This window comes from Taurulus bubalis, assembly GCF_910589615.1.
Source record: "Taurulus bubalis genome assembly, chromosome: 6".
Classification (NCBI taxonomy): Eukaryota; Metazoa; Chordata; class Actinopteri; order Perciformes; family Cottidae; genus Taurulus; species Taurulus bubalis.
In genome coordinates this window covers 3,740,762-3,760,761 of record NC_136594.1, presented here as the reverse complement: position 1 = coordinate 3,760,761, position 20,000 = coordinate 3,740,762, and the positions used below count along the sequence as shown (strand labels likewise).

The window sequence follows — 20,000 nt, the reverse complement described above, 5'->3', positions numbered from 1 at the left end:
TTTTTTTACATAAAACAAGCTATGATTTACAGTTTTATATAACAATCGCTCAGTCTTCCCCCCCTTAGGGGAGGATTGGTTTTGAATTGGTTTTAAGGAAACTTAAAAGATATGATGAACACTCTACTGTCTCTGCATTTGATTTTAACTGAATCTAAAATGCATTTCTGGTTTTTACTTTCTGGTGTTTCAGGTTTCCGTCATGGAGACTCCAACCAGAGCGGAGCCCGTCGCTCAGGAGGACAAAACCCGACTCCTGAAGACGGCTTTCCTGCAGTTCTGCCGGTAAATGACTCACAAATCCATTTTATTATGACGCAAAATGTTTTATTGATGTTTTAGAAAAATTGGAAGAGTTGACTGCTGGTTTCACGCAATACTTTCTTGTTTTGGTCTGAATCTGCAGAGGATCTGTGTGTTTAATGACTGCTTAATTTATAACCAAATGATTTAATTTATCAAGTAAAAACCTCAATCAAGCTTCTCAAATATATTTGCCTTTCTCTGCATTTCTCAACATTTTAAAATCTTTTATTGAGTTTGGTGTTCATTTATTATTGAACAAAATGCAAAATTAAATGTTTTTTAAAGGGCTCATATCAATAGTTCTCAGACTGAAAGCATTACTTGGGATTTATAATACAAGTCGCTGTGATACTTTAAATAAAGAACCATCTTTATTAATCTACCTCCGTCAGTAACGACCTGGTGGGCGCTCAGACGGTCACAGACGAGCTCTTCCCCGCCGACGCCGACGGGGAGGAGGGAGCCGAGCTGGACGGCATGGTGACCCGAATCAACCTGGACCTGGTGGACGACTACCCGGCATCAGACCCCCGATGGGCCGAGTCCGTCCCCGACGGTGAGGAGGCTTTTTATTTTCTAATTCCACCAGGTTTAAAGATATTTGTCTGCATATGTTACATTAATATTAAGGTATTGCCTGAATGCATTACCAAAATGTTTGTCTTTTTAAGTGTTGGTTCTTTTATTTACCTCATGTCCCTCAGTTATAAATTCATTGACTATCCTCAATATTACTCGTCCTTAACTTCACTGGTACATCAGAAAAGTAAATGAATCGCTGTAAAAAAAAAGTCAATAATACAAACATAACATAATTAGAATAATTTGCTATTTTTGCTGAACGCATTCTACTTCAGGCACAACATTTTTTATTAAATGTGCTTGAACATCTCATTTAAATCGTTAATTTCATTAAAACAAGTTTCTGTTTTTGTTTCTCTAGAGAGCGCCGGCTTTCCTCTCACCTCCCTCATCATCCTCCACCAGCTGGAGGACAAGATGAAGGCCCACGGCTGCTTCATGGACTTCCTGCTCCAGGTACACACACACACACACACACACACACACACACACACACACACACACACACACACACACACACACACACACACTTGCACTCGCACTCACACATCTTAAATATGATGAAATGATGTTGCACAGAGCTTTTGTAGTGGCCTTATAACAAATCCAGACTTCCTATTATTTAAAAGAAACTAATCTTTATATATAGTATATATATATTTAGGGCTGTGCTCATTTCAGGATTCTTGACCTTTTGACCCTCAGTTGAACATCTCATATTTGCATTGCAATCCTATAATATTGTCAGACCAAACGATGAAAGAGAAATCATCTTTTTTTTCAATTCAATACATTCTCCTTCCTCAGCAACACCTAGAGCCTACATTACCCACAATGCAACTCCACCAAGATCCAGTTCAGTCATTTGGTTGTGGTGTGTTTTGCTCAAAGACAGAAGCAAAGACTCAGAGACACTATGAAGGACTTTATAGAACACTTTGAATTCTCCTTTACCGATAAATAAATTGGACATTAATTCCCCATCAGGTGGGTCTGCTGGACCGCCTCGGCCACTCGTCGGTGCGTTCGTCCGTCATGGCGACTCGCCTGCTGCTGTGCGAACACGCCGAGAAGCTTCAGGCGGCGATGGTGCTGAAGAACCACCACACCAAGCGCGGCGAGCTGGTGAACCGGGCCATCGGCGTCACGCTGCAGAGGAGCGGCGCCGCCGTGCCGCCCAGCCTCACCGCCGCCGACGTCTTCTTCAGAGAGGTGGGCGTGTCCGCCGGTGTTGGGCTCTGAGGATCCAGGTAGAGAAGACTCGTCTAATCTTTTGTCTCCGGCGCTGCCGCAGGTGTCTCAGATCTCCTCGGTGTTCGACTGCCTGCTGGACGAGGAGGAGCGGAGTCTGAAGGAGAACCCGGTCGACTCGGTGCAGTGGGCCGAAGGGGTTCTCACCGTCAACAACATCATCAAGGTAACGCATCCATCCTGCTATGAAGCGTGTGTGTGTGTGTGTGTGTGTGTGTGTGTGTGTGTGTGTGTGTGTGTGTGTGTGTATTAATATACACAGACATGAAGGGAATTCTTCTGGAAAATCTGATACGCTTTATTTTTACAAGTGAAAAAGTCATCAATGTTGTCATGTTTTATTAGGAAATATCAGAAAATAAGTTTGTTTTGGGAAATGTTATGTAAAGTGCTTCAACAAATACTAGCATTTAGGATCCTTCAGAGTTGTTTGGGACTTTATCTCTGAAAAAAGTTATATTTGGTTAAAATCAGGCTTCCTCCTCCGGAGTGAAGTCTATGCTTCTAACTAACTAAATTAACTAAAAACGACTCCTCTGGTTGTATAGAAGTCTATGCTTCATGTGTTTAAGCTGCATTCTCTCTACTGACCACCAGGGGGCGACTCCTCTGGTTGTATAGAAGTCTATGCTTCATGTGTTAAAGCTGCATTCTCTCTCCTGACCACCAGGGGGCGACTCCTTACAACTTTAACTCGTTCATAGGGTGCTTTGAGTTCATGGAAGTTAATTGTAACATTTTGGTTCTTTAAAAAGGAGGAAAATGTACTTACAAGATTCAACCTCGCAATGGAGCTGAAAATAAATCGATTTACGACTGTAAATGTGACGTACATCCTAAACACACGTTGTTTAATCTGTGTGTGCAGGACATGCTGCAGGCTGCAGGGCAGTACAGGGAGACGAAGGCCTTCATGTACAGAGCGTCTGAAAGCTGTGCTGCAGAGCCGGAGTACATCCCGTGGACAGGTACACCTTTAAGTCTGCACTCCTCCCAGCAGCTTCAGGTTTCTGCCCCAAGAAGCTCGTCGTTTGTTTACGCTCCTCAATACCATTGAGTCTCATGTGGAAATTAAGCTGAAAGTGCAGTTTGATTTTGAAAGTCTGCAGAAAATCCTCATCTAACCGGGTTCCTCCTCTTCTTTGTACACATTAACCAGGTTCCTCCTCTTCTTTATACGCATTAACCTGGTTCCTCCTCTTCTTTATACGTATTAACCAGGTTCCTCCTCTTCTTTATACGTATTAACCAGGTTCCTCCTCTTCTTTATACGCATTAACCAGGTTCCTCCTCTTCTTTATACGTATTAACCAGGTTCCTCCTCTTCTTTATACGTATTAACCAGGTTCCTCCTCTTCTTTATACGTATTAACCGGGTTCCTCCTCTTCTTTATACGCATTAACCAGGTTCCTCCTCTTCTTTATACGCATTAACCAGGTTCCTCCTCTTCTTTATACGCATTAACCAGGTTCCTCCTCTTCTTTATACGTATTAACCGGGTTCCTCCTCGTCTTTATACGTATTAACCGGGTTCCTCCTCTTCTTTATACGTATTAACCAGGTTCCTCCTCTTCTTTGTACGTATTAACCGGGTTCCTCCTCTTCTTTGTACGTATTAACCAGGTTCCTCCTCTTCTTTGTACGTATTAACCAGGTTCCTCCTCTTCTTTATACGCATTAACCAGGTTCCTCCTCTTCTTTGTACGTATTAACCAGGTTCCTCCTCTTCTTTGTACGTATTAACCAGGTTCCTCCTCTTCTTTGTACACATTAACCAGGTTCCTCCTCTTCTTTATACGTATTAACCAGGTTCCTCCTCTTCTTTGTACGCATTAACCAGGTTCCTCCTCTTCTTTGTACGTATTAACCAGGTTCCTCCTCTTCTTTGTACGTATTAACCAGGTTCCTCCTCTTCTTTGTACACATTAACCAGGTTCCTCCTCTTCTTTATACGCATTAACCAGGTTCCTCCTCTTCTTTGTACGCATTAACCGGGTTCCTCCTCTTCTTTATACGTATTAACCAGGTTCCTCCTCTTCTTTGTACGTATTAACCGGGTTCCTCCTCTTCTTTGTACGCATTAACCAGGTTCCTCTTCTTCTTTATACGTATTAACCGGGTTCCTCCTCTTCTTTATACGTATTAACCGGGTTCCTCCTCTTCTTTGTACGTATTAACCGGGTTCCTCCTCTTCTTTGTACGCATTAACCAGGTTCCTCTTCTTCTTTATACGTATTAACCGGGTTCCTCCTCTTCTTTATACGTATTAACCGGGTTCCTCCTCTTCTTTATACGCATTAACCAGGTTCCTCCTCTTCTTTGTACGTATTAACCGGGTTCCTCCTCTTCTTTGTACGTATTAACCAGGTTCCTCCTCTTCTTTATACGTATTAACCAGGTTCCTCCTCTTCTTTGTACGTATTAACCGGGTTCCTCCTCTTCTTTGTACGCATTAACCAGGTTCCTCTTCTTCTTTATACGTATTAACCGGGTTCCTCCTCTTCTTTATACGTATTAACCGGGTTCCTCCTCTTCTTTATACGCATTAACCAGGTTCCTCCTCTTCTTTGTACGTATTAACCGGGTTCCTCCTCTTCTTTGTACGTATTAACCAGGTTCCTCCTCTTCTTTATACGTATTAACCAGGTTCCTCCTCTTCTTTATACGCATTAACCAGGTTCCTCCTCTTCTTTATACGCATTAACCGGGTTCCTCCTCTTCTTTATACGTATTAACCAGGTTCCTCCTCTTCTTTGTACGTATTAACCGGGTTCCTCCTCTTCTTTGTACGCATTAACCAGGTTCCTCTTCTTCTTTATACGTATTAACCGGGTTCCTCCTCTTCTTTATACGTATTAACCGGGTTCCTCCTCTTCTTTATACGTATTAACCAGGTTCCTCCTCTTCTTTGTACGTATTAACCAGGTTCCTCCTCTTCTATGTACGTATTAACCGGGTTCCTCCTCTTCTTTATACGTATTAACCGGGTTCCTCCTCGTCTTCTCGTCTCCAGCGTCGGGCGCCGTTCGCTCCGTCATCTCCCGGCAGCACGAGATCATCCTGCGCTCGGTTTACCCGCACGCCGACTCGGAGCTGCGCAGCGCGCTCTGCGAGCAGCTGGTGGCGCTGTTGGACATCTACCTCGGCGGCTACGTGGCCCAGCTGACCTCCCTGCAGCAGCAGAGGCCCCCGGGGGCCCAACAGGACCGCTACAACAGCCTGGAGATGGAGTACAGCCAGCGCCGCTCCGAGCTGCTGGCCCCGCTGCGTAAGTCTGAGGATGGAACACGATTTTAATCATCACAAACAGTACTGATGGCAATACGTAACATTAATAACACGTCTTGTAACTCCCTCTGTTACCACGACGTCACCGGATCTGTTTCACCCAGACTTTAGTTTCCTGCCTAAAAAATTACAATAGATCTGTCAATATTTGGTCACATAAGATCCCATGAATTGAATTATTAGAGTTTTAGCCAAAAGTATGTATGAGGATATAAAATAGGATATAAAAAATGTACATTTCAAAAACACCAACAGCAAATATAACAGTTGATTTTAAACAGTAAACTTCATTTTTTTTTTTATGTTATGTATGTATATTAATAAAAAAATCAGTAAACATCCACCCACACTTAGAGAACCAAATATAACAAAGATGAGTTGAGAAAGCAATTCAGCATTAAAACACTTTAAAAAAAAACAAATCTAAAATATGATTTAACTATACTGAACAATAAAAAAGCATTCAGGTGTTTTGCTTTTAAATAAACTAATTAATCCTTGCATACGAATTCATCCGATAAAATGTGTGATCATTTCAAATTGGCTGATCTCGTCCCAGTATTCTGCAGCTTAAGATCCTCCTCGAGGACAATTTAATGTAATCAAAAACATTAAATGTAATTTTTATGTATCAAAACAAAATTAGAATTAGTTGTCGGAATTCCACAATCTACTGTTAAATCAACACTAATGAGCTCTTTGTCTAATTTGACATTTAAAAACTGGATTAAAGAAACCAATAATGCCAATCTATAATAAAACAGTGTCACCGGGTTTGGATGTGTTGACATCCCGTCTGAAGCGGCCGCAGTGTCTCAGGAGGTCAGAGTGTATTTGTGTGTGTTGCAGTGGAGCTGGGTCAGTACCAGTGGGTGGCGGCGCTGGCAGAGAAGTACTGTGACTTCGACATCCTGGTTCAGATGTGTGAGCAGACCGACAACCAGAGCCGCCTGCAGCAGTACATGACCAAGTTCGCAGACCAGGTACTTAGAGGAGAGTCTGCACGGGACACTGAGACCAACACACAACACTTCTGGACAGAAGGGGAGACTCTCTGGCATTTAAATGTCCTAAAAAGACCACAAAATAGTGACGCTGCTGTAGAGAAGCAACCTGTCAATCACCTTGTAGCCCCACTCTAAAGCACGACTAAAGGAGTCGCCCCCTGGTGGTCAGGAGAGATAATGCAGCTTAAACACATGAAATATAGACTTCTATACAACCATAGGAGTCGCCCCCTGGTGGTCAGGAGAGAGAATGCAGCTTAAACACATGAAGCATAGACTTCTATACAACCAGAGGAGTCGCCCCCTGGTGGTCAGGAGAGATAATGCAGCTTTAACACATGAAGCATATACTTCTATACAACCAGAGGAGTCGCCCCCTGGTGGTCAGGAGAGAGAATGCAGCTTAAACACATGAAGCATTGACTTCTATACAACCAGAGGAGTCACCCCCTGGTGGTCAGGAAAGAGAATGCAGCTTTAACACATGAAGCATAGACTTCTATACAACCAGAGGAGTCGCCCCCTGGTGGTCAGTAGAGAGAATGCAGCTTTAACACATGAATCATGTACTTCTATACAACTAGAGGAGCGCCCCCTGGTGGTCAGTAGAGAGAATGCAGCTTAAACACATGAAGCATAGACTTCTATACAACCAGAGGAGTCGTTTTTAGTTAATTTAGTTAACTAAAAACGTGAATAGTGCAGTAATTGGTATTCCCAGCTAAACTAGTCTAAACACAGACAATGAAATGCTCATAACGGACTTTAATTCTGGTTAAAAAGCCTCTAAACTAAACTAAGTGTCATCACAAGGCGGCACATTTGGATTTACATGTAACCGCCACAGTTTCGCTTTCGTGTCTTTTTACACGCTTGAGCGTTCCCACGCAGCCGCTCACTCAACTTCCTCTTTGTCCCGCGTGTCACTTCCTGCCGCAGAACTTTGCTGACTTCCTGTTCCGCTGGTACATGGAGAAGGGGAAGAGGGGGAAGCTGCTGTCCCAGCCGGCCGCGCAGCACCAGCAGCTGGCCAGCTTCCTGCAGTCACACCAGCACCTGAGCTGGCTGCACCACGTCCACGTGCACGACTACTGCAGTGTACGACACACACACACACACACACACACACACACACACACACACACACACACACACACACACACACACACACACACACACACACAGCGATTGTTTCACACTTCAGTCCAAAACAACAACCACATCCTCTCTGAGTATACACTTCCTCTATAACTGATGGATGTATCTTTCTTCTTCTTCTGTCTCATCTTTCTCACCCTTCTTCTTGTCTGTCTTCATGTTTCCTTCATCCTTCCTTCATTCCTTCCATCCTATCTTTCCTCTCTGCTCCCTTTTTCTTTTGTTTCCTACCTCCTGTCTTCCTCTGACCTCTTTTGTTTCTTCCTGCCTTCCATTGCTTTTTTCTTTTCCTTAATCCTTTTTGTTTCTTCTTTTAATCCTTTATTTCTTTCTACATTCCTTCTTCTCTTACCTCTAAATTGTATTTCCTAATTCGTTGTTTCCTTCCTTCCTTCCTTCCTCCATCACATGTCTTTCCTTTTTGTTTCTTCTTTACTTTCATCTATTTTCCTTCCTTCTATATGTCGTCTTTTTACCTTTCGTTTCTTCCTCCTTTCCTTCCTTCCAATCTTTCCTCTGCTAGCACACACACACACACACACAAGGCCTCACAAACCACTTCCTTCTGTCTGTTTTTACTTCCTTCCTTCCTTCCTTCCTTCCTTCCTTCCTTCCTTCCTTCCTTCCTGCCTGCCTGCCTTCCTTCCTTCCTCCTCACTTTCATAGTCTACAATCACCTCGGTATAAAACAAAGGAAACACACACACACACACACACTCAGTTTACTTCTCCTTTCAGCAGCGTTGAACGCGTTGATTCAAACGACACCCAAAGTATTCAACACACACACACACACACACTGCACAGCTTCCTTCCTGTTTTCACTTCTCAAGCCCACACAGGAAGGGCACACACACACACACACACACACATCTGTTTCACACACACACAGACAAAGAAAAGCTTCCTGTGTGTGTTTCACTTATTTGTTGAAAAAAAAAAAATGAAAACATTCTTCAAAGTCTTCAGCCTTTTTATGTTTAGAACGCTTCATATCAAAAACAAGAAATACGAGGCATCTTCCAGCATCGTGTACAAAACCAAAAACATTAATCACAACTTTATTCTCTACATTGTATCAAACTAACAGTGCTGCAAAAGTTCCAATAAATCGGTCGCTGAATGCAAAAAGAAAGAAAAGAAATGCTGCGATATTTAATAAATGATGAGATGATGCCAAAGTTGCCATACATTTTATATATATTTTGTGTCAATTAATTGATCTGCTGATAACAATTAGAATTTCAATTAGACACTATTGTCATATTATTTACAACTAAAATGTACAGACCGCACAGCTGATCCATGTAGTGCTTAGTATGAAGCTGTGACTGACGTGTTCTTAGTGAGACTTTTATGCATTACATGGCTCTATATGTTGTGTTTCACTGTGTATTTGCGTGAAGAGCATCTTGTATCTGCCTAGTTGCATCTATAAAGAAGTTTGTGTCTCTGCAGGCCAACCGGACGCTCTACAGCCAGGCCAACATGGAGACGCGCTACTTCGTGAAGAAGAAGACGCTGCTGGCGCTCAGCAAGCTGACGGTGCTCGCATCCAACCTGCCGGAGGACGAACTCAACAAACAAGTCGATGGTAAAATATTTGAGTTTACTAAATGAACATCATGCTGTATTGAAGAAGACTTGAAACTAGAGATTGAGACATAAACTCATGTTTACAATGTTTACTGAGGGAATACATCAAGAGAAGTAGAGTCATTTATATAGACTTCTATACAACCAGAGGAGTCACCCCCTGGTGGTCAGGAGAGAGAATGCAGCTTTAACACATGAAGCATAGACTTCTATACAACCAGAGGAGTCACCCCCTGATGGTCAGGAGAGAGAATGCAGCTTTAACACATGAAGCATAGACTTCTATACAACCAGAGGAGTCACCCCTGGTGGTCAGGAGAGAGAATGCAGCTTTAACACATGAAGCATAGACTTCTATACAACCAGAGGAGTCGCCCTCTGGTGGTCAGGAGAGAGAATGCAGCTTTAACACATGAAGCATAGACTTCTATACAACCAGAGGAGTCGTTTTTAGTTAATTTAGTACAACATGAATAGTGCAATAATTGGTATTCCCAGCTAAACTAATCTAAACACAGACAATTAAATTCTCATAACTTTAATTCTGGTTAAAAAGCTTCTAGAGTTCTAGTCCCTTGTTCATAGCGTGCAGCCAACGAGTTTTCACAGTGGATTTAGGAGAGAAGCTTTGAATAAACCAGTTGGAGGAAAGCCACTTACAGTGTCACGTATATCTGTCCAATCAGACATCGTGGAGCAGGAGCGCTTCCTGCTGCACCAGGAGACTCTTCCCCGACAGCTGCTAGAGGAGAAGCAGCAGAACCCCGACACCATGCCGCTGCTCAGCGCGCACAACCTCATACAGGTGAGAACGCACAACCTCATACAGGTGAGAACGCACAACCTCATACAGGTGAGAACGCACGTGTCCTTGTGACCTCATGCATGCGTGTCCTCATGCATGCTTGTCCTTGTGGCCTCATGCATGCGGCGTGGCCTCATGGCCTCATGCATGCGTGGCCTCATGGCCTCATGCATGCGTGGCCTCATGCATGCGTGTCCTCGTGGCCTCATGCATGCGTGGCCTCATGCATGCGTGGCCTCATGCATGCGTGGCCTCATGCATGCTTGTCCTTGTGGCCTCATGCATGCGTGTCCTCATGCATGTTTGTCCTTGTGGCCTCATGCATGCTTGTCCTTGTGGCCTCATGCATGCGGCGTGTCCTCATGCATGCGTGTCCTTGTGACCTCATGCATGCGTGTCCTCATGCATGCTTGTCCTTGTGGCCTCATGCATGTGTGTCCTTGTGGCCTCATGCATGCGGCGTGGCCTCATGGCCTCATGCATGCGTGTCCTCGTGGCCTCATGCATGCGTGGCCTCATGCATGCGTGGCCTCATGCATGCGTGGCCTCATGCATGCGTGGCCTCATGCATGCTTGTCCTTGTGGCCTCATGCATGCGTGTCCTCATGCATGCTTGTCCTTGTGGCCTCATGCATGCGTGTGCTCATGCATGCTTGTCCTTGTGGCCTCATGCATGCGGCGTGTCCTCATGCATGCGTGTCCTTGTGACCTCATGCATGCGTGTCCTCATGCATGCTTGTCCTTGTGGCCTCATGCATGTGTGTCCTTGTGGCCACATGCATGTGTGTCCTTGTGGCCTCATGCATGCGTGTCTTCATGCATGCGTGTCCTTGTGACCTCATGCATGCGTGTCCTTGTGACCTCATGCATGCGTGTCCTCATGCATGCGTGTCCTTGTGACCTCATGCATGTGTGTCCTCATGCATGCGGCGTGGCCTCATGCATGCATGTCCTTGTGGCCTCATGCATGCGTGGCCTCATGCATGCGTGTCCTTGTGGCCTCATGCATGCGTGTCCTCATGCATGCTTGTCCTTGTGGCCACATGCATGTGTGTCCTTGTGGCCACATGCATGTGTGTCCTTGTGGCCACATGCATGTGTGTCCTTGTGGCCTCATGCATGTGTGGCCTCATGCATGTGTGTCCTTGTGGCCACATGCATGTGTGTCCTTGTGGCCTCATGCATGCGTGTCCTCATGCATGCTTGTCCTTGTGGCCTCATGCATGTGTGTCCTTGTGGCCACATGCATGTGTGTCCTTGTGGCCACATGCATGTGTGTCCTTGTGGCCACATGCATGTGTGTCCTTGTGGCCTCATGCATGCTTGTCCTTGTGGCCTCATGCATGTGTGTCCTTGTGGCCACATGCATGTGTGTCCTTGTGGCCTCATGCATGTGTGTCCTTGTGGCCTCATGCATGCGTGTCCTCATGCATGCTTGTCCTTGTGGCCTCATGCATGTGTGTCCTTGTGGCCACATGCATGTGTGTCCTTGTGGCCACATGCATGTGTGTCCTTGTGGCCTCATGCATGCTTGTCCTTGTGGCCTCATGCATGTGTGTCCTTGTGGCCACATGCATGTGTGTCCTTGTGGCCACATGCATGTGTGTCCTTGTGGCCTCATGCATGTGTGTCCTTGTGGCCACATGCATGTGTGTCCTTGTGGCCTCATGCATGTGTGTCCTTGTGGCCTCATGCATGTGTGGCCTTGTGGCCTCATGCATGTGTGGCCTTGTGGCCTCATGCATGCGTGGCCTCATGCATGCGTGGCCTCATGCATGCGTGGCCTCATGCATGCGTGGCCTCATGCATGCGTGGCCTCATGCATGCGTGGCCTCATGCATGCTTGTCCTTGTGGCCTCATGCATGCGTGTCCTTGTGGCCTCATGCATGCGTGTCCTTGTGGCCTCATGCATGCGTGTCCTTGTGGCCTCATGCATGCGTGGCCTCATGCATGCGTGGCCTCAAGCATGCGTGTCCTTGTGGCCTCATGCATGCGTGTCCTTGTGGCCTCATGCATGCGTGGCCTCATGCATGCGTGGCCTCATGCATGCGTGGCCTCATGCATGCGTGGCCTCATGCATGCGTGGCCTCATGCATGCGTGGCCTCATGCATGCGTGGCCTCATGCATGCGTGGCCTCAAGCATGCGTGGCCTTGTGGCCTCATGCATGCGTGGCCTCATGCATGCGTGGCCTCAAGCATGCGTGGCCTCATGCGTGCTCATGTTGTTTGCACTGTTAGCTGTGAGACGGCGGCCATATTGAGAGCCGTTGAGAGGCAATCTGAACGCTCCCAATCTGTTATCTTGCACCTTTTTAGAAGAAAAGTCAGTAAGGATCAAATAATCAGATTTTTGCAGTCGGTTTACTTTTCATTTCTTCACATGGAGAAGGAATCCAGATGTTTCCTGTTTCACGTTGACATTTCTGTAACCAGGTAGAAGGTCCCATAAGTAGAACGACCGTGTTCACACGCTGACCTCCGCTCACGTCAGCGTTTCCTCCTCCTCTCCTCAGCTGTACATCTGCGACGACAACAGGCGAGCCAACGAGTACGACTTCAAAAAAGCTCTGGATCTGCTGGAGTACATCGACGAGGTGACCTGCTGGTTCATTGGTCTGTGGGAGGCTCGGCTGGTTGGGGTCTGACGGACGTTTTAAAGACAGTTTTTTTCCGTGTTTGCGTTGCAGGAGGAAGCCGAGGACATCGACTCGCTGAAGTGCGAGATCTTCGGAAAAGTGCTCAGAAGAGACGAGTAAGATCCACCAGTCGGGTTTTTGTCTGTGAAGTCGTTCAGTCGGGAGAATGAAGATTTTATTTTGATGTCGCTGATGTTTTTGAAAATTCTGTTCATAAATAGACATTCATATCTCGAGAAAAAAAGTTGTAGGAAATTGAGACCCTGATTTATAAACCTGTTCGCTGTGCGTGACAGTTCCATCAAAGTCAAACGGCATGTGAAACTAATCAATAACAATAATAATCAATATCATCTGTTGTCCCCCAGCTGGTCCTCGGATGACGGGACTGACGACCCTCTGGAAGCCGCCAAGGACAGCATCTTTGTCAAGATCCTCCTCAAACTCATCCAGGAAGGTGAGAAACGTTTCCTTCACAACTAAATCACATGACTTGTTATTAGGTGAAAGGCTCTAGAATATATGTGGTTGTAATAAATTATTATTTACAAACTTCAAAAAAAAAAAAAAAAATCAAGAGATGCAAGTCTTTATTGTCGTAAACACAATTACAAAGAAGCACTACCTCCAACAATGTTCACTGAAAATGGATAAAAAAAATAAAACCATGCAAGAAATAATAATTATAGATGGACGTTTTTGCTGAGGAGACTCGTAACCTAATGTTTATATTTGTTTATATATATATATATATATATATATATATATATATATAATATTTTTTTAAATATATAATGTAGAATATATTTATTTTTATATATATTATGTAGAGTATATTTATTTTTATATATATTATGTAGAATATATATTCTATTTTTTTTAAATATATAATGTAGAATATATTTATTTTTATATATATAATGTAGAATATATATTATACTTTAAAAAAAATTATAATGTAGAATGTATTTATTTTTATATATATATATTATGTAGAATATAGATTATACTTTTTTTAAATATATATTTAGAATATTTTTTATATATATATTAAGTAGAATATATATTGTACTTTTTAAAATATATAATGTAGAATATATTTATTTTTATATGTATTTTATGCAGAATATATATTATACTTTTTTATTTTACATATAATGTACAATATATTTACATATTTGGACAGTTGGTATGCATGTATTCCGGGTATAATAACATAATAAAAAGTAAAGTCCATACTTATGACTGTTTCCCAGGAGTTCCTCTGCAGACGTACCTGCCGGACGTGAAGGAGCTGCTGGAGCTGGACGACCTGAGCGCTTTGAAATCAAAACCCTATTTTGAATTTGTCCTTCGAGCTAATTATGAACATTACCTGGAAGTCCAGATGTGACGACTTTTGCACTTCAGCTTTCATTCGCGTTCAATAGTTTTCAAGATTTGTTTGAATGTTTCTCTTTTCTCAATAAATGTGTTATTTCTGTAGCTAGACTGCTGTTTTTATTTGTTTTTTGATCCAACATGTTATCAGAGAAGGAATTAGTTAAGTTTTTTCTTTTTTATATAATAATTTCTACACTTACAAACCTAATTGCTACACTAGTGGATCAATGACACGTAAGTAACGAAACGAAAGAAGTACAGAAACAAGACAGTGTCAGGAGAGGAGACAAATAAAAGACAGAAATCACACATTGTACTAATACGTTGGCTAACATGGTTTCCTTCCTAATATCTACATAAAACAATCATTGACTTAGCCGACTACGATTACAAAAACAGAACCTGTCCTCTGCAGGAACGTGTATCCTGTGTCTGTTTACGTGCTTCTCTACTTTCTAGTGACGGAAACCCGATCCAGGAGCCGGAGCCGGAGCCAGCATTAGTCAGGACTTCCTCCTGTGTGGTGACGAGGGGCAGATGTGGGTTTATAAATATAAATCGTATATAAATAGTTTGCTTGGCCACCGCTGGCGGGGATCCTCCGTGATGATCCACTTTCACAGCCACGGCTCGGCTAAAAATAGTGGAAGTAGGTGAGATTAAGGACTCTGCTCTTCACTGGAGAGCCGAGCCGCAGCAGGAGAGCAAACATCAGGTCATGTAAACCTGGAGAAGTCATGGAATGTTAAAATGGTTATTTCCAGGCCTAGAAAAGTCCTTTAAATAAATAAATAAAATCCCCAAAGTTTAGTAAAAGTCATGTAAATGTGTTATATTCATGTGTTCATGTCGTTCATTTACGCGGAGTTTGAAATAATTAATATGCTTTTAAAAGAAAGACTCAAAATATAAGCAGGCATACATACAGGCATCTATATAAATGTTTATTCTTTTAATCAAACTATTGTCTCATTCATTTTGTGTCATTTAAGGTTTACTGTATGCTTTGTATTCTCATTGTTAGTTTAAATACTACATTTACTCACTTTCTACTGTTTACACCCAGATTTCACTAAATGTTTGTCATGACATTTGGTTTAAAGTCATGAAATCCACTGGTCAGAATGTGTCTGAACCCTGAACATGATGCAGTCTGATCTGATCCCACTTTTAGCACCAATGAGGGTCTCATTTAACTCAGAATATAACTCTTTATTTTTTGATTTAAGAAACGCAGAGAAATTCCAATTATGGTCAAAATAAGTGGCTGAATATTTAAGGAAAATATTAAAAGAACACAAATAATAAGAAGAACAAAACCAGGCGTGTTAAACCGTCTCTGTGTTGTCCTAAAAAAGCACAAACGACGTGTTTGTTGTCGTTTAGTTTCAGGGTCATGTTGGATAAGACACATCTGAAATGTTTAGTTTGGTGTGTTTTAATTGATTTACCCAGAATGCAATGCTGTAACATCTCCCATTTTTGAATCCCAGCGCCTCAGTTGATCCCAGCTAACAGTTGGATAAACACAGCCGGGGTCTGATGCCGCTGTGACGTTTCTTTTTTTAGTTTTTCCCTGTTCCAGCCGACACTTCCACTCCTTTCACCGCTGACACTTCAACTGATATCTAATCCTTTCAGAACTCGACCTCAGCCGACATTTCGTTTCCCTTTTGCCGCTTATACACTTTTACACGTACACTTCAACTCCTTTCAGTGCTGATAATACCGATTGTGCAGAATTGACTCGCCGCTAAACATAAACATGTCACCTCAATTTACCGTTCAGCGCTTCAATTTCAGCAAATAAGCGGAGCTGAAACAATAAAAATATGTTTTTTTCAAACTCAAATGTGGAGATTTCCTGCTTTATATCATATTAAACTGAATATCTTTAGGTTTTGGACTCACAAAATAAGACCTTTAAAAAAATGGACTTAGAGATCTATTTGGTGACATTTTATGAATGGAAGTTATTGATTGCAGATTTGGTCATAGTTTGATGTTGCTGTATATATATATATATATATATATATATATATATATATATATATATATATATATATATATATATATATATATATTACCTTTACATCAAGGGACAAGACTTAATTGTCATCCAAGACATTCATTTTTTATTTTGTGTTATTCGTGATTCATGTCCTACTTTTATCTAGGACGAAAAGCATAACATTTAAAAGATAAAAACTTTACATCCTTGAATGGGCGTGTGTACTTGTGTGTTTTAGGTGTAGCAGTAGTAGTAAGTAGCAGTAGTAGTAGTAGTAGTATTAGCAGTAGCAGTAGTAGTAAGTAGCAGTAGTAGTATTAGTAGTATTAGCAGTAGTAGTAGTAGTAGTAAGTAGCAGTACTAGTAGTATTAGCAGTAGTATTAGTAGTATTAGCAGTAGTATTAGTAGTATTAGCAGTAGTAGCAGTAGTAGTAGTATTAGCAGTAGTATTAGTAGTAGTAGTAAGTAGCAGCAGTAGTATTAGTAGTATTAGCAGTAGTATTATTAGCAGTAGTAGTAGTATTAGCAGTAGTCGTAGTAGTAGTAGTAGCAGTAGTAGTAGTAGTATTAGTAGTATTAGCAGTAGTAGTAGTAGTAGTAGTAGTAGTAGTATTAGCAGTAGTCGTCGTAGTAGTAGTAGTAGTATTAGTAGTATTAGCAGTAGTAGTAGTAGTAGCAGTAGTAGTAGTATTAGCAGTAGTCGTCGTAGTAGTAGTAGTAGTAGTAGTATTAGCAGTAGTCGTAGTAGTAGTAGTAGTATTAGTAGTAGTCGTAGTAGTAGTAGTAGCAGTAGTAGTAGTATTAGTAGTAGTCGTAGTAGTAGTAGTAGCAGTAGTAGTAGTATTAGCAGTAGTAGTAGTCGTAGTAGTAGAAGTAGTATTAGCAGTAGTAGTATTAGCAGTAGTAGTAGTAGTATTAGCAGTAGTAGTAGTAGTATTAGTAGTAGTAGTAGTATTAGCAGTAGCAGTAGTAGTAGTAGTAGTAGTAGTATTAGCAGTAGTAGTAGTAGTACTAGTAGTAGTAGTAGTAGTAGTATTAGTAGTAGTAGTAGTATTAGTAGTATTAATATTAGTCGTAGGACGCCAGTAACGGTCGGTGAGTCGGTCTGGTCTCGCTCCATACACGGGCTCGAGCGCTCCGCGGCGGCCTCGCGGGGGCTTCCTCTCCATATATGGGCCTGCCGGCGCGCGAGCCCCTCGGTACATGCATGCGACCGACCAAATATGGACGACGTGGCCGGTTGGATTCCTGTCGAATACTCGGACATTCCTAACGGCTGTCTGGGGGGACGGCGGTATAAAAGGGCCCGGTGGTCGCGGGCTGTCACCCCCTTTAACTGGAACCACCAGCAGCCGTTGACGTTTCCTAACTGACAGCCGGAGACCAGCAGAGGTAAGCGGCTTGGAGGAGCGGGAGAGAAGTGGACCTAACTATGGATTTAATGTTGTACATTTGCGAGGGGTTTGAGTGGTTCACTGCCCGCAGCTTGGCCGTGAACTGCGGCCGCCTTCTGCTCTCCTTCAGCCGTTAGAGAAGAAGCCGTTTGTGTTGTTATGACGGGTGAACTTCCTGCCAGGGAGCCAGAGCTGCTGCGTTCAGGAGCTGTCGGGGCTTTGGAGCCTTTATGTGAGAACGCCACCAGAAACTGGACAAATGGGAATTTTCTAAATCACCGAAATGTAATGTTTAGTGTTCAGTGTGAGCCAGTGATTTATAAAAGTGGAGGGATGAGTGTTCAGATTAAACGGATAATATTTGAATTTTTAAATCTAAAATGGATTACAGTCCAATCTAACATGCTATTTCTCATTTATCTTGTGTTGTTCTTTCACACAGACTAAGACTTATAAATATAAATAATTAGCTACATCTTATTTTTTATTTATTTTTAAAGAGTCTCTGGTGTAATCAATCAATTGCCCTATTAATTCTGATATTTTGTTTTTGTTTTTGTGTTGACCTATTTCTAACAAAGGACACTTTGATGAAAGACATCATGTTAATGCTCAGATGTAGGGGTTTATTAGGAGCACGTGAAGGCATCATTAAACTAAACGAGGGCTAATGGTGTTTCTGTTTACTTTCTGAACTGCTTTCAGCTCTGGTTTAATGAAAGCAAGAACCCAGACACTGCAGGGCAGCTCCTGCAGGCAGCTACTAAACCGCATGGCAGTATTTCATTATTTAATTAGGTGTGAAATCTCCATGCTAGACAAACAGCCAATACATTATTATATATATATTTTTCCAATGTATCTGCTGTAAATTGAAACTCACCATCTCCTGCCCTTCCTCCTGCAGAAGCCGCAGACATGTGTGACGACGAAGAGACCACCGCCCTCGTGTGCGACAACGGCTCCGGCCTCGTGAAGGCTGGGTTCGCCGGAGACGACGCCCCCAGGGCGGTGTTCCCCTCCATCGTGGGCCGGCCCCGTCACCAGGTACCCGAGGGTCTATTATACCATCACAGGATCTGACCTGTGACCTCCTGGTTTTAGCTTATTTTAATTTTTTTTTTTTTAGGACTTTCTTCTCCACTGAGGAGGGTTAAATTACCTTTGTCTTTATGACCTTATGACCTTTTCTCTACTGCTTTAAATACTTTTAAAATGATTACCAATATAATCGATCACAGGTTGACTGAAAGTAGAGGATGTCTGAGCAGAATGTAAATGCTGTGTTGTGTGCAAATTCTTTAAAGATAAGATAAGATAAGATCATCCTTTATTAGCCCTGCAGTGGGGAATCCTGCATGGTTACAGCAGCATTGCACTCAAGAGACACATAGTAAATAAAAATTCAAGTAATATAAATAAACAGTAAAACAGTAATAAAAACGGTAAAGAAGAAGAATACAGTAGCAATATTACATTAAACATACAGACGGAATAAAACAAGTATGTAAAGTACTTAAATGTATTTGTATTGCACCAGATGAGTAATTAAAGTGTCAGTAAATGCAGTAACAAGGACTAAAGACTAAGAAACAAAAAGTGACTTTTATTTCCTTCCTTTAGTTGGTTTTATACTTGTACAGTATACTTGTCTTTATATAAATCTGACCTTTATATTATATTTTGTATTTTGTCTTTTAATGGTTAAAAATATCCCTGAATGAATCCAAAATAACACTTTTAGGTCTCAAAAGGTCCCATGAGGAGAGCCCATGTTATCAAACTAGCTTTTATCTTAGGCAACGGGACAGTGCTTGAGAAGGATAATTTGTTTTAATCTTAAATCCTTAAAGAAAAGTGCACGTTGAAGTCTTGAAGCACAGGCACGCACGTGACTTAACGTTCTAAACCATTGGTCTGCTGTGCTCCCTCAGGGCGTGATGGTGGGCATGGGTCAGAAGGACTCGTACGTGGGCGACGAGGCCCAGAGCAAGAGGGGCATCCTGACCCTGAAGTACCCCATCGAGCACGGCATCATCACCAACTGGGACGACATGGAGAAGATCTGGCACCACACCTTCTACAACGAGCTGCGCGTGGCCCCCGAGGAGCACCCCACCCTGCTGACGGAGGCCCCGCTCAACCCCAAGGCCAACAGGGAGAAGATGACCCAGATCATGTTCGAGACCTTCAACGTCCCGGCCATGTACGTGGCCATCCAGGCCGTGCTGTCGCTCTACGCCTCGGGCCGCACCACCGGTGAGTCCGTGCTCACGAGATCAAGGAGGAAAACTATCCACTTCTGAAACATATCTGGTCGTGTTTGGAAAAATGTGGATAAAAGAATACGCAGAACTTTTCCGAGACAGTTATACATGCACATATGGTGAAATAAATTCATTTTAAAATAATGTTTTGACCGATCAACATGGCATTTACAGGATGTGTGCATCAATTTGATTTAGTTCCTGACTTGTTCAGTTATTTCATTCACTGGATTAACCCAAAACTGTCATTTCATTGTGTTAGTTTAACCGTTTATCTATTAAATTGACAGAAAATGCACAATATATTGATAT

At 42.7% G+C, this 20,000-nt stretch overlaps 2 protein-coding genes across 2 annotated transcripts in view; both read left to right on the top strand.

Annotated features, from left to right (window-relative positions):
• nup133 (nucleoporin 133) overlaps positions 1-14,117 on the top strand; it is a gene marked incomplete at its 5' end in the record, with an annotated part of 22,918 nt that extends 8,801 nt beyond the window's left edge. The window contains 15 exons of the mRNA XM_079220359.1: positions 194-285; positions 699-862; positions 1,250-1,344; positions 1,876-2,100; positions 2,183-2,305; positions 3,008-3,107; positions 5,154-5,408; positions 6,278-6,411; positions 7,375-7,533; positions 9,052-9,187; positions 9,876-9,994; positions 12,510-12,590; positions 12,684-12,748; positions 13,001-13,089; positions 13,889-14,117. Of these exons, the coding sequence (XP_079076485.1) occupies positions 194-285; positions 699-862; positions 1,250-1,344; positions 1,876-2,100; positions 2,183-2,305; positions 3,008-3,107; positions 5,154-5,408; positions 6,278-6,411; positions 7,375-7,533; positions 9,052-9,187; positions 9,876-9,994; positions 12,510-12,590; positions 12,684-12,748; positions 13,001-13,089; positions 13,889-14,025 (1,974 nt within the window). The 3' untranslated portion in view covers positions 14,026-14,117. The remainder of the gene's footprint in view (positions 1-193; positions 286-698; positions 863-1,249; positions 1,345-1,875; positions 2,101-2,182; positions 2,306-3,007; positions 3,108-5,153; positions 5,409-6,277; positions 6,412-7,374; positions 7,534-9,051; positions 9,188-9,875; positions 9,995-12,509; positions 12,591-12,683; positions 12,749-13,000; positions 13,090-13,888) is intronic.
• A 3,245-nt stretch (positions 14,118-17,362) lies between these two features.
• acta1a (actin alpha 1, skeletal muscle a) overlaps positions 17,363-20,000 on the top strand; it is a 5,957-nt gene continuing 3,319 nt past the window's right edge. Inside the window, exons 1-3 of the mRNA XM_079220235.1 lie at positions 17,363-17,419; positions 18,329-18,468; positions 19,356-19,680. Of these exons, the coding sequence (XP_079076361.1) occupies positions 18,340-18,468; positions 19,356-19,680 (454 nt within the window). The 5' untranslated portion in view covers positions 17,363-17,419; positions 18,329-18,339. The remainder of the gene's footprint in view (positions 17,420-18,328; positions 18,469-19,355; positions 19,681-20,000) is intronic.